Raw genomic sequence first — 18038 nt, 5'->3', positions numbered from 1 at the left:
TGCCTCTTGAGAAGAGTACTTAAGTGGCTGAAGACAAAAATGAAATAAAGAGTTTACCATATTCCAGGGCCGGGCGCGGTGGCTCATGCCTGTAATCCCAGCACTTTGGGAGGCCGAGGCGGGCGGATCACAAGGTCAGGAGATCGAAACCATCCTGGCTAACACGGTGAAACCCCGTCTCTACTAAAAATACAAAAAAATTAGCCAGGCGTGGTGGCGGGCGCCTGTAGACCCAGCTACTCTGGAGGCTGAGGCAGGAGAATGGCGTGAGCCTGGGAGGCAGAGCTTGCAGTGAGCCAAGACAGCGCCACTGCACTCCGGCCTGGGAGAAAGAGCGAGACTCCGTCTCAAAAAACAAACAAACAAAAAAAGAGTTTACCATATTCCATTTCCCAGGTTCCAGGCTTTTGCTATGTGCATATACATAAATAAAAATTATACAGTTTCACAAATGAATATTAAATGTTTTATTGTTTTTGTCTGAAGTTTCAGACATTTCTAAACAAAAAAAACAAACACTTATCAAGAAAAGTGTAAAAACATACTTCTTTATGTATATGTAAATGTAAAAACAATTTTTACATATGTGTAATATGTATACATATTATGCTTAGGAGATTTATTCTTTTACTATGACTAAATAATAAAATTATATAAGCTATGCCTCAAAGTTTTGGGGGCATTTGTATTTTCTGCTTGACTGAGTGTTGGCTATAGTGGAGAAAGGGCACAATGTCTTTCTTTTTCAACATCTTCAAGAGGAAGTGATTCTGTAGTCCTTCGCATATTGATTTTGAAAACATCTGCTTTTAAATTTTTTTTAAGGAATAACAAAATTACAATAACAATCTTTTAAGGAATAACAAAATTTAAGCTTGAGTGACATTTTCATTTTTTTCAGTAGCCCACATGAAAATTAGAGAACTCTAGATATTATTAATATTTCTGAAAGAAAACAAAGATTTAGATAATAGGATTAGGGAATATATAAATTGTAAATTGGTCTCCATTTCTACAGTATACAATTTTCTTATTTGAAAAAAATTATTTCTTATTGTTAAACAGAATAGACTTTACAGTAACAACAACAAAAAAGAAAAATGTTTAAAAGAATCTTCCAATTTTCTTATTAGCATTTTTTAAAAGGTAATACCATCTCTGACTTAATTTTCAGGAGTCTTTTCATTTTTTTCTAAAGGGAGTCTATGTCTTGTATCTATAGTTACTTTATTTAAATTGTTCTAGAAGAGAAGATTATCTTCTTTAAGCAAAGCTTCTAAATAAGTGTCAATCTGCTCCAGGTCACCTTCTGGACCACCCTGGAAAAGAGAAGCAACAGTCACACCAGGGAAAGAAGCTGCAGAGCTTATTCCTGTAATTTGGGCAGCCTCCTAACAGTCTTCCCTATGACTCATGCTGCAACAAAAGCCACCTTACATTTGAATCATGTTTTTAACCTTTCGAAATGTTTTCTCATTTAATGTCATTTTATGCTAACAAGTGGTTAGAAACTTGGTTCATTTTTTTATTCTTTAGTGGAAGTTAGTACAACTTTTCTTCTCTCTTTTTAAAAAATCACTTGCTATATTCCTAAAGCCCCCTCAGTCTAATCTCATCCTTCTCTGTTATAGGCTGTCATCTCCTATTTTTAAAATTAATGAATCTTTAGCCTTGTAGACAAAAACAGACAAGTAGCCAAATTTTGTCTTCTCTGTTTCCTCTATTTCCATTGCAGTGTCTTTTCCCTCAGCTCTTGGCTTACTACCCTGGTCTGTCTCCTTCTCTTTATCCTCTCCTTCTCTCTTTTACTCAGCTCCCTAGTGAGGCGATTTCATACTCTCCTTTCCTGGGCTTCTTCATCCATGGAACAGTTAGACGTATGTGTTGGGTCTTCAAAAAGTTCATGGAAAATGCATATTATGAAAAAACTATGTAGGCATGGATTTCAAAATTTTTAAACAAAAATAAACCACACTAAGTTGTTATGACATATTTGACCAGGATCTAGTTTGAAGCACTAAAAGGATAAGATATCAGTTTGAAAGCAGCCCCTAGCAGAGCAACATGAATTCTGCTGCAATTGAAGCAAGAACATACATCAAATTTATGGTGAAGCTTGGGTGGAAGAATGGTACAATCATTCATGCTTTATGAAAAGTTTATGGGGACAATGTCCCCAGTGGAGAGCCTATAATAGAGAAGGATGAGATTAGACTGAGGGGGCTATAGGACTACGGCAAGTAATTTTTTAAAAAGAGAGAAATCAGCAGTTAACAAATGGATAACTTAAGAACAGATGAGATGATGCTGAAGAGGAAGCTAGCAGTGTCAGACTGTCCACATCCCTTTACAAGGAAAAAGTTAATCTTGTTCATGCTCTAACTAGAGAGGATGGATGATAATTAATAGCAGAAACAATCGCCAACACCACAGACATCTCAAGTGATTCAGTTAACACAATTCTGACTGAAAAATTAAACTTGAGCAAACTTTCCACTCAATGGGTGCCAAAACCATTGTGCCTAGATCAGCTGCAGACAAGAGCAAAGCTTTCAATGGAAATTTTAGACAAATGGGATCACGATCCTGAAGGATTTCTTCAAAAAACTGTAACAGGAGATGAAACATGGCTTTGCAAGTATGATCCTGAAGACAAAGCAATGGCTACCTAGAGGTAGAAGTGGTCCAGTCAAAGCAACAGTGGTTGGTCAAGAGCAAAGGTCATGACAACAGTTTTTTGGGATACTCAGGGCATTTTGCTTGTTGACTTTTTTGAGGGCCGAAGAACAATAACATCAGCTTATTATAATGGTGTTTTGAGAAAGTTAGCCAAAGCTTGCATAGAAAAATGCCTGGGAAAGCTTCATCAGACAGTCTTCTTCCACCATGACAATGTTCCTGCTTATTCCTCTCATCAAACAAGGGCAATTTTGTGAGAGTTTTGACAGGAAATCATTAGGCATACACCTTATAGTCCTAATCTGACTCCTTCTGACTTCTTTTAAAAAAGAAATCTGTAAAGGGCATCCATTTTTCTTTAATAATGTAAAAAAGACTGCATTGACATGGTTAAATTCCAAGGGCTCTTAGATCTTTACAGATGGACTAAAAGGCTGCTGCCATTGCTTATGTAAGTGTCTTGACCTTGATGGAGATTATGTTGAGAAATAAAGTTTACATTTTAACTTTTAACTTTTAATCCCATTTTTCCACAAACTGTTTGAGATCCCCTTGAATGTTCCCTCTTGGTTGACTGATCTAAATCTCACTCCCTTGGGCCCAACTATGGGATCAACTAACTCTCCAACTGAGCATTATAGATAAGAGGTTTTTAGGAAAGGCCTTTCAGAAACAATCCCAGCACTAAGTGTCTAGCACCATTAACCTTGCCTCTGCATCTCTTCTCTGGTTCCATAAAACATGCTTCAGCTTTACTCCCTCTACCATAGATTTGCTCTAACAAGGCTGAATTGTACTGAGTTCCAGCTTTGTGACTGGGACACTGTTCCTACAGATGGATTACAATGATGTTGATATTTACCTTGACTTCCAAATATTCGCTGACCCTGAAGAATGCCCTGTGACCCTGACACAAAGCACTTCTTGTCCTGTTAGATATAATCTGATCTTTTGGCTATTATCCTCTGCCTGGTGGAATAAACTTCTTCCAGGATGCTACATTATTTCCACGCTCGGCTTCTTCATGTGCCTGCCCCATCTCTATCTGCTCTGGGTCCCTCATCTCGATTCTCTGCTGTACTCTATTGCAGTGGCTCTGGCAATCAGAGACTGTGAAATAGAAATTTCATGTGGGGGGATGAGAGTAATACATCTGGGCAGGAGCCCTTTGAGTACCTCTCCACTGAGACTAGGCAAAAGAGTTTCATATTCTGCTGGCTGAAGCCCTTCATCTGCCTACCAAACTTTGTGAATACAGCAAATTAAATTAGTATGGTTACTCTGGCTGCTGTTTAAGAACCTAGAGGTTTGGCAGAGAAGGAGTAGTAAATGATTATTCTTTCAGTTTTTCTTAGCCAAACGTGGATTTGCTATTATGAAAGCCAATTATTTTATAAACTTGTTTAATAGTCAGGAAGTGGCATTCAATTTCTAGGATACAGAATTTCTTTGGTCTTTCTAGTTTACTTGTTAGTGAAACAATAATCGTCACTGAAACACCACCACGTGCTAGGCTCCATACCAGACTTTCAACACATGAAAACATTTGGCATCCTTCACAGCCACAAGAACCAAAAGGAGCTCTGCTGAAATCCTACTCTCACAGCAACAAATAAACTAGACAAATTGGCTGAAGTGGTATGGTTGATAGAAGCACAAATACAATTACCTTTATATAAAAATTAGCATTAAACATCTTTCTAAATTTTAATAACATAACATTTTAACTGTTGCCTAGACCATCAAAGGGGAGAGGGACTTCTCTTTTGGCAATATACTTAAATTAAGCAAAAAAAAGCTTTTCTGCATTTTGTTTTGTACTTAATATAAGATAAATTTCAGATTAATTAAAAATTTTTTTGAAGTGGGAATGGACTCCCATGTTTAAATGTTCACAACCAGGAATGAAACCCAGGCAGCCTGGCTTCAAGATCCATGTTCTTCACACATTATACAGATGTATGTATGGCAAGTTTCTTTGTCTCTCCCCAGCCTTTTCAAGGGCAAGGCAATCCTCTAGCCAGTCCTCCATAAGGGTCTCAGTTCTTGTCCCCTCACCTTGCATGGCCCAGGAAGGCTCTGTCTCCTGTTCCAGCACTCAGGGCCTATATTTGAGGACAAAATGCCACAGACTCCCTAGGCTCATTGTTCTGGCTTGGATTTCTCAATTTATTTCTAGAATCCACAGGAAGACCTTCAATCTTGACTACATATATTTTCAGTTTTTTTGTATTTTATGCAGCATTCATGTGCTATAGAAGATGGGCTCCTCCTCATTAGTTCAACCTATCACATAACTCAATTCTTTATACATTAAAACATACAAACAAAATTGACAGTAATCCATACTTACATGATGTTTCCTGACTTCTCCCAAACTGTCCTCTAAGATTAAGAGGGTTTATTTTTATTTATGCATTAAAATAAAAGTAAAGTAAAATATTTCACTGTCTGAAAAAACTGAAATAATTACCTACGGGTCACATGTTATTAAGGGGACACCGAGGGTGATCATGCTATACCAACAGCACAAGCAAAGATTCTGAATTAAGATGCAAAAGAACATGCACCTGTAGTTCCAGCTACTCGGAAGGCTGAGGCAGGAGGACTCACTTGAACCCGGGACGTGGAGGTTGCAGTGAGCCAAGATCGCGCCACTGCACTCCAGCCTGGTAACAGAGCAAGACTCTGTCTCAAAAAAAAAAAAAGAAAAAAAAAAACATACGAAAGAACACAGAGTTTCTAAATGTTCTAATATATGCCTTCACAGTTCATTTATTTATGATTTCAAAATCCTTATGTGGAGAGTAAGGGCTGACTTAAGTGACTTGTCCAGGTCAGTAAGAGAATGACAATGTTAGGAGAAGAAGTTAGCTGAGTTTTCGTTCCGTAGGGTCTACTCCTACTGCTCAAATACAATTTTTTCACTCACCAGTTGAAGTTTCTGCAACAATAGTGCCAGTTTTATACGAAGATTCTTCAGCTTATCCTCAGAGATTTTTCTTTTATTTTCACATTGCCCCAGAGAGATTTCATTATGTATTCCTCTTGTATTTGAATCATAGATAATGGACTGCAATTTCCTCTTTATTTTTTTTTCATATTGGACCATGTAAGTATTCTGTATCTGGGAATGTTTTAAAAACAGTTTTAGCATGTTTTTAAAATATTACTTTCCCCCTAATATCACTAGACAATTTCATATTCCAACTCTGCCTACATGTACCAAGTGTCAACTTTGTAGGTAAGTAATAAAGGTGGTCTAAATTTAGGAAATATTGATACCCTTAAGGAACTTACATACACTCTGATAGAAGACTAAGAGAGAAGAGAAAAATGTATAATATTTCAGTAATTGTAATTATAAGGAGGAAAGAGACACATGACAGTAAGCTTGGAGACCTTTGCTCTGGAATGAAGAAGAAACTTCATAAAGGTTGAATCTGTTCTCCCAATGGTGATCACCAGATTATTTAAGGCACAAAGTGAGCAGGTGCCTGTGACTCTCTCTCCACAGCACCAGTAATTCACAGGCAATGACAGAATGGCCCACCACTTGGGGCTATCTGGTAGATGATGTAGTGTTACTTGTAAGGCAAGGCTGTAGCATCTAGAAAGCACAGAAACTACAGAAAGAGGAATTCCTGTTCTCACTCTCTTCGGGTTCCTTATTGTGATACAAAAAGTACAGGTAGTTATGTATATGACCCTCATTAATTGAAGAATCTTGGAAGTTTTCCAAAATTTCATGCTGTGCCTGAGGCACTCATGAGGTAGAGAGACGTAATGGAGAGGCCAAATGCTTCCGTTTCAGAATGACATTAATTGCTTGTATAAACATTTCTAGAAGGCCAAGTGATATTCAGAGAAAAGAGATACAGGGCAAATCCCACTTTGATAAGCATTTGGATGTTTATGTAATAAGGCCATTTCTGTGTTCTAATATGACTGGGTTGCCAAGAAAGTTGTAAGGTAGCCTCATTTGTCTTTTGGGCCTACCCTTCTCTCTTCAGACTCTCCACTACGTTGACTATGTGCAGACCCTTCTCTGACATCCACATCATCTCCTTTAGCATTCACTGACCTCACGAGTTTCCCCTTTTTCTACAAAATCCTTTAAACAAGCAAACAAAAATCCCTACATATAGAAAATTCTGTTTAATAAATATTCAGTAACCAGTTCCTAACTCGAAAGCACTGCATTTAATTATAGATGATGTGGAGATATATAAGATACAGTCTTTGCCCTCAAGAACTCTCTAGTCTACAGCATGAGATAATACAAGTGTGCAAATAAATCTTATGGAACATAAGGACCTTGTGCCCCCAAGTACTGCACTAAATAGCAGGGATTCAGGACAGCAGATAATGCAGCACTCACAGCAAGGGAATTTCAAACACATGGGTAAATCCTGCCTTGAAATCCAGGCTATATTGAAAGATCCTGGAGCAGAATCCACTTTTGAACATCTTTAATTCAACCTACAAGTTGATGACTTACAACTAAGGTAACCACCATCTCCACCAGGAAGCTTCATAGATGCTTCCTATAGAGGCTGCAGGCAAACCCAGGGAGAGATATCAACTGCCTGAAGGTGGAGTAGGAGGAATAATTCAACTCAGCTGGAATAAGGAGGACAGCGTTACATACAGTTCACATGTCACTAGCCACTTAATTACAGTTTTCAGAACTCTAGAATTTTATAGCTTTTGCCATGCTGAATAATAGTCAGAAAACACTTTTTTCATAAAAATAAAAGACACAATAAAATAAACCAAAACAAATCAAAGATAAATATCAAAAATGGCAAACATTATGGAAACATTATTTGAAAAAACAACAGTATTGCTCATCAGCCATCAAAAGGAACCTGCTATTGACACACTTAAATGGACCCGAAGTGATGCTGAATAAATAAGACAATTGTCAAATGACACATACATATGATTCCATTTCTACAGCATTCCTGAAAAGACAAAGCGATAGAGATGGAGAACAGATACGTGGATGCCAGGAGTTAGAGGTGATTGTGGAAGGGCTGAGTGGATATGACTATAAAAAGGTAGCATAAGGGAGATACTTATGGTAATGAGAATTCTGCATCCTGATTTCGGTAATGGTTATACAAACTTCCATGTATGATAAACTGACATAGAACTATACACACACATTTTACCAATTTCCTGGTTTTGATATTGTACCATAGTTATGCATAATTATGCACTGGAGGAAACGGGGTGATGAGTACACAGGACCTCTCTGTACTATTTTTGCAACTTCCTATGAATCTATAATTATTTTGAAATTAAAAGAAAAAAGCAAAAATGAAAAGCCTCGACACTATTAATATGAGATGAGACCAAGAATGTTTATATAGTACACTACAAAGTCACATTCAGTCTCTGAAAGTTTACCTTTTAGTAACCAGTAAACTATGTTTTTGTCAAATACTACAGGCCAGCTTTTTGGTTTATTCTCTTGCCTTTCTCTCCAGGAGGTTCTGCTAACCCCTCCAAGAAGTTTCTATGAAAGGTAACAATTTTGACAACTTTTCAAGCTCAGTGTAAAAGGATATCTAGTTGTATTAGCTTTTTTGTGTGTTAACATTTTAATTAAGGTGAGAAAATAATTGTAACAAGATGAGAGGCTTAGTTCTGCTGGTTAAACCCACTCTTGTAGAGTATCTGCAGATCAAAAACCAAAGTCTTTCCGAACTACATTAATTCAGAATGGAATTAGGATTTCAAAGAAAGGGTATTTAACTGAGATTTTAATTTTCTGCCTTGAATTCAAGGAGTAGGAGCTCTAGCAGTTTTGCAGCTCCAAAATCCCAATGAGTTTGTGCAAAGTAAGGAAGGCCTACAACATCTATAGATTTTGTACCATACAAACAGGAATATTCATTTAAGTGTTTATGTTGGCAGGCACTAAAGCAGAAACAATCAACTTTGATTCAACACATAACTGTTAAGATCCAGATGCATTCAAAGGCACTGGTTGAATGCTGCTAGAATACAGAGTTTGATGACAGGATTATTAACTTCAAGGATTCTATCATCTAACTGAGGAGAAAATGAAATATAATAAACTATTAAAAGGTAGAAATGTTAATTAATGCTAAAACAAAGTTTTAAGGTTCTCCCAGAACACAGAGAGGTCAAGATTAATTTCACATGGAGAAACTGAGCGTCTTCACATCAAAGATAATATTGACCACGCTCAATGGGGAAGGATTTCAAGAGGCCCACTGTGTATTGGGAGAGTCGATAGGAGTATTTTGGGGAATATCAGGAGGGGAAAGGCTCAGAGGCAGACCAGTGTAAGTAAGTTGGAATAATTCTGGGGCACTCATTTTAGATGGAACAGATGGCCTGTGAGGAAAGAATAAAAGATGATGGTTTGAGTCAGGTGATGCAGGACCACCAATGCCATTATGAATCATCTACTACTACAATAGTAGTTATGAAAACCACTGTTGTGACCAAAGAAGCCGGTGACTTATGTAAGTTTCTCCTGTGCTTTGATGTGGCTCTCTTTATTAAATGTGCACACCTTAAATCAAGTTGTTCTGTGTTTTGCTTACAAGATCTCATTTCAACAGGAACTGCTGGTCTCCTGACTGTTTATCTTGCTTTGATTTTTTTAATCTGACTTGCCCTGCCTGTTAAGGGGATACTGCTCATCATCTATGCTAACTCTGTTCACCCTGAATAAACACATATCTTACTCACTCTGGCTCCATTACTAATGGTGTAGACATTGGAAAAAATATTTAGAAACAGATATAAAAGGGTATATATAAGCTTGGATAAACAGCTGTATGACAGCATAATTCTTAGCAAATTTCTAAGTTTTACAGTGTATTCAAATCAGAGTCCCCTAACCAGTAAATGGAGAGCTACAGGAAGATCCAGGAGCCTTACTGATAAGCTCCTCAAGCTGACTGCCACAAACTTTCAGTTGGGACAATGAATTCCTGGTGGGCCAATACGCCAACCCATCTACCACACACACCCCACAGAAATATATTACTGTCGGCATCTCCTCCATATATGTCTCATGATGTAATGTCAGGTCTCTAGTAAGTTAAAAATAATTCTTCTACACCAACAGGCTGAGAAGTTGTAATATACTTATTGCAAGTAATACATGTGACCTCTATCACAAAGATGAAGTATTAAAGTCTGGATGAGAATAAGATGAAATAGCCAGGTGTGGTGGTACAAGCCTGTAATCCTAGCCACTTTGAGGCCAAGCCAGGAGGATCGCTGGATCCATGAGTTCAAGACCAGCCTGGGCAATGTAGCAAGATCCTATTTCAAGACAAAAACAAGCAACACAAAAATAGAGGGGGTGGGCAAAAAAAGTTGAAAAAAAACGTAGAATGAAAAGAACTTTGGAGTGGGAAAAATCAGGGTTCCAATTCTGAATCTGATCATGACACTGGGGCATTATCTTTCTGAATCTCTATTTCCTCATTACTAAAAGAGATAGTGGTACCTACCTACCAAAGTTGTGAGGATAAATGAGTTAATATAGAAAAGACCTAGTTCAGTGCTTGGCTCTAGTGGCTCTCAAACAATCAATCCCAGTTTTACATTATTGATGAAAATAATATTAGTGGTAGAACGGCATCAAAATATATTGAAAGTAAACTTTGTCTTTTATTCTTGTTAGGAAATGTTGACAAGTAACTCTTCAAACTGAAAATGCTCAGTTACTGCTTTTACAGCAAAATGTTATTCAGAAAATAAACTCACTTTTCAGTTGAACAGTAATGGGAGACCAATAACTAAACCTCCCCTTTCATTTCCAGTTGTTTATCACTGTCCAGTTGATAGAAACATCAAAGGCAAACCTATCAACAAGGGTTGTTAAATTTGGGCCCAGTCTGAACTTTAAATACCGTGTGATACAGTCTTTGTAAGAAGGAATATGGTTTAGGTTCTACTTGTCAAGTTTGCTTAGTCGTATGTCTTTTGGGAATTTACTTCACCATTCTTTTTCACTTATAAAACAAGAATATTCAGATGTCTTCCATTATAATTGCTTCTTGGACTTTTGGCTAAGATCAAATGCAAATGTTCTCCATTACCTATAAAAACTATGAGGCAGTGTCTCTGCTTAGAGCCATTCTTTGCACAACTCCAGGAAGGGCCAGTCACCTCTTAATCTTTATAGATTTTCATGTTATGAGAGCTTTCCAAAGATGGCTTAAACATAAGCATACAGAAGAAGATGCTAATGGATGCACTAATGATGGAGCTGGTGATTAGGTGACAAAGCACAGGTAAAGTGTCAACAAAGACCCAACATTTCAGTACTGATCCTGGTGTCAAAGTTCTTGGCTACTCTGGTCTGTGCGATGAATCTGGGAACCTTCATGGCCATCCTGGCTCCAACATTCATCCCCTACATCAGCTTGGCCAAGTTCACATCTTGGAGTACCAGGGTTTTTTTTTTAAGTGTAAAATAAGGGATTTGAGGGCATATGATTTTTTGAGATATTTCTGTAGTAGAACTGAAGGGCACTCTGGACCCTTTCTCCCCCAGGAAATCCTTAAGGACTAGATACACAGCATTATTTGATAACTGTTAAAAAAATCTATCCAGAGAAAGAGAAAGGTTGTAAGGAAATACACAAAAATACTAATATCAGTGATCTTGGAATGGCTTGAGGCTATGGATGGATTTTTAAAAATTGCTTTTACTTCTTATATTAGCATTAATTACTTTTATGTCTACTTTTAGGATGGAAAAATCACTAACTTAAAAAACTATTGATAAGGTACTTAAAAAACTCACTAGATATCAAATTGTTTGAAATAATTTAAAACTTTAAAATTTCTGCTTCAGTCGAGCATTTTGAGGATTTGGTGAAAATATTTCTTAAAAGCTCAGAATGCCCTGTTTCCTATTCAAGACACAGTCCTACTCCAAGTGTTTCATAGCTTTATGTTATAGAAATGTATTTTAAAATTCAAAAGTATGTTGCTTTATGACATCTGATATGCTATACATTAATCTAAGTCTCAATAAGTGAATGCAAATTTGATTTCCTTTCAAACCTAACATTTGGAAATGTACATTATTTATCCTTTCGAACACAGGATCATTTAGAATATAAATGGTGATAGTGAAAGGAAGCTTACCTGGTTGAAACACATTTTCAGCTTTTTGTTTATCTGCTCTGGGCACTGCTCCAGCTGTTTTCATAAATGATAATAGAACAGGATATTAGCTTTTAGAGAATGTGCTGTCTACAGCAGAGTTATATCACGCAAGCATTGAGTATAAAAAGCATCAAAGCCTAGAACTGGCCAACATTGGTACTGTGGCCTTTTAAGTCTGGGTCTAATTAAATTAATTAACTAAATTATGCTTTGCTTCCTTCCAAAAAAGGATTAAGTCAGCTTACATAAATGAATACAGCACAGTTAAAAAATTGTGCAGATACAAAACTCAAGGTGAAGGAAAATTAAGCAATAAAATAATAAATATTCAAAGGGAGATGTCAAGAGGGCAGCTGGAGTCTGGGTTTCTTGGAAGGGAGTGCCAGAGAAACAGATGGGGAAGTCACTGGCATGTGGGGGGTAGTATTAATATTTTAAAGTTAGAGATTAGATGAGGTTACCTAGAAACAGCATTTAATAGAGAAAACGAAGTGGCCCAGGAACAAGCCTTGAGACATGCCAACATTGAGAAACCACATACAACAGGAGCTGCCACGAAGAAGATGGGAGGGAGGAAAGCAAAAAAAAAACAAAAATAAAAATAAATAAAAATACATAAATAAAATGGGCAGTGTGCAGTCACAGGAGCTACACAAAGAAGGTGCTTCAAGAAGGTGAAAGTGGTCACCTGGGCTGAAGGCCTCTGACAGGTCAGGTAAGAGTGACACTACACTTATCAAGAGGTCACTGGTGGCCCTGACAAGAACAGTCATAGTTCAGCTGTGGAATCAGAAGACCCACGGGAGAGGATGAGGTGAGAGTAGAGGGCAAAGAGGCAGAAACAATTATTACAGACTAGAAAATTAGGGATGGTGCCCAGACTCATATAGTCCCTCTGTTGCATTCATAATTTGTGCTATTTTCACCAATACCAAGTATATCCATCATCTCCACAGGCAACACTGAGCCTGGAGGTGGAGAAAAGGCCTCCCACCCTCCTGCACTAGGCAGCTCTTCCCTCCACTTCTGCTGAGCAGCTTGTCAGGCTGCTCACTCAACTTCACCACAGCCCTGCGGGAGCCCTTTGTAGACTACTCGTTGTTACTTAAGCATAGCCAATAGATGCGAGGCTTACTCTTTGCACCCCAAGTAGCTGTTCAAAGTTTTCTTTCCAATCACATCTGGTGCTGTTCCTGAGAGGAGATTTGGTAAACACAATTTTCTTCATCTATCTCAGTGATATCTTGGTGATTTCGGTAAGATTAGTGCTTTGGATACCTAATGTGCCTGACCTACCCAATCCTCAGCTCAGCTCCTCGTAATAAGCAGCTGAGGAGATGTATCTAAGGAACAGAAACTCTGTTTTTGGTGGGGGAGTGGGAAGTCAGGGACTATGTCCTGTTTCTTTTCATCTCTGCAACTATCTGTCTGTAAGATCTTTTCCACCTTATTTAACTCACAGCCACAATGATTTCAAATATAGCTTTAATTATGAATCATCATTTAGTGTAAAGATGCTTATCTTTATTCACTTAAGCCACTCCAGGTCCTCTTATTGGAAACACTTTACATTTTTCTTCACAGATTCAGGCTATTCTATCATTCCCTCACAGTTCCAAAAAAAACCAGCTTACCTCACAACTTAATGCAGGTTCTTCCAATTCTGATGGTAGCTGATACTCAGGAAAAAAATACAGAAGAATCTCCCTAGGAATACAAGCACAGCAGATATGGGAATATACTAGGACAACAGAGGTAGCACTCATCTGTCAGAACTGGGTTTGTCTCCTGGGTATTAAATATCCTGGCAAAGATGGACATTAGTTCCCCCCAAACATTTTGTTTTTATCATTGACATCAAAGAAAAGCATAGACTGGGGAGAGGAAGGTGGGTGTGGCTATAAAAAGGCAATAGGAGGGACCATTCTGGCAAAGGAACTGGTCTGTATCTTGATTGCATCAATGTCAATATCCTGATTGTGTTCTAGAGTTTTGCAAGAAGCTAGGTGAAGTGTACAGGGGATCTCTCGGCATTATTTCTTACAACTTAATGTGAACATACATTTATCTCAAAATAAAAAGGTTACTGAAAGAGGAAGGAAGGAAGGGAGGGAGGGAGGGAAGGAGACAGGGAGGAAAAAAAGAAAAGAAAAGAAACCAGCCAACCTCACAATGCCTCGCAATCCATAAACAACCAGCCCAGGAAAGGCCTGTACCTAGTTGAGTGTTCTCTTCTGCAGAGAACTCAGCATTGCAAATTTCCTGGAAGAAACTAGGCTGACTACAGACTTACTGACTTTTTTCCTGAGAGAAACCAAAGAGTTCAAGTCTCCAGAGTAATTTTTGCATAAGGGACTCCAAGACTACTCTTAGAAATCATACGTGGAGCCTGCTCTTTCTAAACAGTGGTGGCCATTGTTCTGACAGGTGCTTCATTTTGTCAAAAGACAGTAGCACCCATCCTTCTACTGTGACAGCTTTTCTAGGATTAATCACCTATATGACACATATTTCATTGCTGGGAGAATATGAGATCTAGAAATTTATAGCCACCACATCTTAAAAGTGTATAGTACTCTAATGCTGACATATTCCATGAGCCTCATGTATATTATCTAAGGGATTTGCAAACTTTTTCCAGTTGTAAAATAATATGGTATACCAAAGAGAAAACAGCTCTTTCTTATACAATTTACCTTCCTCATACTTTAAGTATATTATTTGTATTAATACACATTTATAATTTCAAGGAGAGTCAAACCAAAAAGCTGAAAATTCTTGGCATTACCCAAACATTAAATATGACATACAATACTCCTTAGAGTTATTTGCCTGGCTAGTAAGAAGATAAATGGGGTAGGAATGGGATTTAAAAAAGGGGGAGGCAGCTTCCAGGCATATGAGATGAGAAGAAATCATATGGCATAGAAAGAAAAGTTGCAACAGGAGTTCCTGGGAAAGGCGACCTGGGTCAACATTACGGCCATTTTGTTGGAGCAGGAGGGGTGAGAGATCTTTTACATAAACTAAACCTTGCTTCTCCTGAAATTCAGGCTCCCTTTCCCCACCACAGGCTTGAAACCTTTTCAGAGCATTGGTTCTTTCCATTGTGGGTATAAATTCTTTTGTCTTTAAATTTAGAGCAAATCAGAAATCCCCTAAGACTACGCTCTTAGACAAATAAATATTAGATGGCAGCATTTACTAGGGAAGGGGAGAAACCCAAGGGGAAGGTTGGAGTGAGAAAAAGTTCTGGATTAGTTCTCGATTACTTTCAATCTGTGGCATCTCTATTTCAAAATCTATAGCAAACATCTCTAGAGTCTGAATACTGTCTTACACATGTACTATTATTTCTAAAAATAGACACATAATAGATATCTTTAAACATGGTTTCATGTTTACTGAAATCACAGCACCTTTTGCCATTTTGCCTTTTCTCAACTCATTAATTCCACAGACATTCTTTAAACCCCTACTAAAACAACACCTTTGACCTTCAGTGCCCCACAGAGCCTGGCATCATGCCCCCATGCTAGGAACCCAATACAATCTTACTGAACTGATTTGGCCTGGTGGGGAAATAAAGACAAGAAAGCAAGTTATTCCAATACCATGTGATAAATGCTTGCAGGACAATGAGAAAGGTGCACCATGGAGACCAGAAGAAGGGGCTCTAACTCATATTTCAGTAGCCATAAAGGAAGAGTGGGAGTTAGCCAGGTGTAGCAGATGGGGGCATATGAAGGAAGTATTCCAGGCCACCTGCACCATACACCAGAGAATTTTGTAATTTTCTTTGGGAAAATATCGGACCAAAAAGTTGGTCAGATTCAAGTATTTTTTCTTGGTTTTTTGTTTGTTTGTTTGTTGGGTTTTTTGTTTGTTTTGTTTTGTTTTTGAGACTGAGTCTCACTCTGTTGCTGAGGCTGGAATGCAGTGGTGCGCGATCTCAGCTCACTGCATCCTTCGCCTCCTGGGCTCAAGCAATCCTCCCAACTCAGCCGCCTGAGTAGCGGGGATTACAGGCGCACAAGGCCACACCCAGCACATTTTTGTATTTTTTTTTTTTTAGAGACAGGGTTTCGCCATGTTGCCCAGGCTGGTCTCAAACTCCTGAGCTTAAGTGATCCCCACACCTTGGCCTCCCAAAGTTCTGGGATTACAGTTGTCAGCCATCGCACCCAGCCAACCCAACTATTCTTTATAAAGTACTAGAATTGGGCCAAGCACTGCTATAATTTTCTACACATAATTTCATGTAATCATTATGGAAACTCTTTGATTGAGGAATTATCCCTATTTTCTCTGATTTCCTGGCTATTAAAGACACCCTCACCACCAGGCCCAAACAAGTTCCCTGTACCCTCCTTCAATGTCTGTCTCCCTCCTAGACTCCCTGGTATTGAGCCTTTTACTCTTTTCTACATCGGATTGCTCCTAAATAGCTTCTCCCTTGGAGATTCTGGTCTGTAAGACTGACTAGAGAGGAAGACCAATTACCCAGCAACTTGCAGTCTCTAAACACAAACACACAGGCCTTTCCCTTTTCCTGTAAAATTAATTCAGGAAAACAATTAGATTCTGTAAAAACCTATAGGATACCAAAAATCACACACATAGGGTCTGATTGTAGATGCTTAAGAACTCTTCAAAAATTACTTCAGTTTTATTGTCTTGAGTCCCTTTCTTTAATGATATTCTCCAGCAATACTTTCTTTGTTCTCGAGGGTACATCTTATCAAACCTCTCTCTATCCTCAAACTTGAGATTTCCTCTAGAACAGACACAGTGAGCCAGGAATCCATGAAGTACATTTCAAGGTGGGCCAGGAGACACAAAGCACAAAATTATAGGAATAAACCAGGATTCATTTACTAGTATCCACTGCATCAAGTAGATGCATTTGGGGCAACTCCTGACCCAAGTGCTGCCATTTCAATGGGACTTTTGTCCCACTTAGGAACAGGAATAGTCCTTCCCTTGAAGCATTTACTCAGAATTTTATCCCCAGAGCTGATAATAAAATCAGAAATTTGTCTTTGTTTAACATTGTCTTTCTTCTCAAGAATTCAAGAAATAAATATCCTAAAGATCTCTTCCAAAGTTGTTACTTTCATCCAGAATCTTGGCTATGATGCCCATCTCAGCTGAATTTCTGTGGAACCCACATCCATATCTGCAAGTTTGAATTCGAAGTTTTTATAGAGTTCAATTAAGTGAGCTGAACCACTAAATCAACACCATCTCTATAAATGATGGCCAAGCTTTGAAAAGTTCCAGCTAAGGGCCATTTCCATTTCACTCCATAGTCATATTCCTTTCTCAACAAAATAATTTTTACTAAGAAAAATCTTTGACTCATGTTGATACAACTCTACTCTTTTTAACATGGTAGACATGGGCAGGAGTCCATAGAGTTACCTGGTCATCCAGCTGTTCTTTTTAAACAATAACCTAGTTAATTAGCTTAGTCCTAGCTAAGGAGAAGAGCAAGCCTCCTACTAGAGGTTGACCAAAACTGTCTTCCTCAACTCAGTAAAAGACTACTATGAAATGGAAATGGCACAGCTCTAATAATGTTTTTTGGCAGACCTCAACTGCTAGTATATGTATTTTCATGGCCTCTTCCTTTAACAACTGGCAGAAATGTTAAAAAGTGACTTTCTTTTTAAAACTTATTTTTGGTATTTTAAAAATCTAAGATAACAAAAAGCATGTTTATATTTTTATAGAGATGAAATAAATGGAGTCTGCCTTATCAAGTTTATATACACAACAATAAACCAAAACAAGGCATTACAGTTCAACAGTTAAGAGCGAGGACTGTGGGGTCAGATTGCCAGGATTCAAATCCAAGCTCTATCACTTAAGTGTTATATAATGCTAGGCAAATTACTTAACCTCTACATGTCTCAGTTTTCTCATCTGCAAAATTATGATAATAAAAATATCTATTTATAGGATTGTTGTAAGATGACTGACCTATCATATGTAAAGCCCTTAGGACTGTGCCTAGCACATAGTAAGTGCATAACAAATATGTATTATTACGAATATTATTGCTATTATTATTATTGAAAGAGATTTGAAATGTAATACTACTCCAATGTTTAGGATCATCTGATAAAATTTAATAGTCTGGAACCAGTTCAGCTTATGTACCACTAACTTAACACAACTCA

General features: G+C 37.9%; 1 protein-coding gene across 2 annotated transcripts in view; it reads right to left on the bottom strand.

Moving 5' to 3' along the window:
* Nucleotides 1-977: 977 nt before the first annotated feature.
* The window catches only part of MORC1 (MORC family CW-type zinc finger 1), a 176190-nt gene continuing 159129 nt past the window's right edge, over nt 978-18038 (bottom strand). For both annotated transcript variants that reach the window (XM_032149129.2, XM_058438150.1), the window contains 4 exons: nt 13488-13560; nt 11833-11886; nt 5612-5806; nt 978-1319 (listed from right to left, as the gene is read on the bottom strand). In XM_032149129.2, coding sequence (XP_032005020.1) covers nt 1242-1319; nt 5612-5806; nt 11833-11886; nt 13488-13560 — 400 coding nt within the window. In that variant the 3' untranslated portion in view covers nt 978-1241. The remainder of the gene's footprint in view (nt 1320-5611; nt 5807-11832; nt 11887-13487; nt 13561-18038) is intronic.

The sequence above is a fragment of the Hylobates moloch genome, unplaced genomic scaffold, assembly GCF_009828535.3.
Source record: "Hylobates moloch isolate HMO894 unplaced genomic scaffold, HMol_V3 SCAFFOLD_4, whole genome shotgun sequence".
NCBI lineage: Eukaryota > Metazoa > Chordata > Mammalia > Primates > Hylobatidae > Hylobates > Hylobates moloch.
The sequence above is the reverse complement of the archived record's forward strand: the minus strand, read 5'-3'. Positions and strand labels throughout refer to the sequence as shown.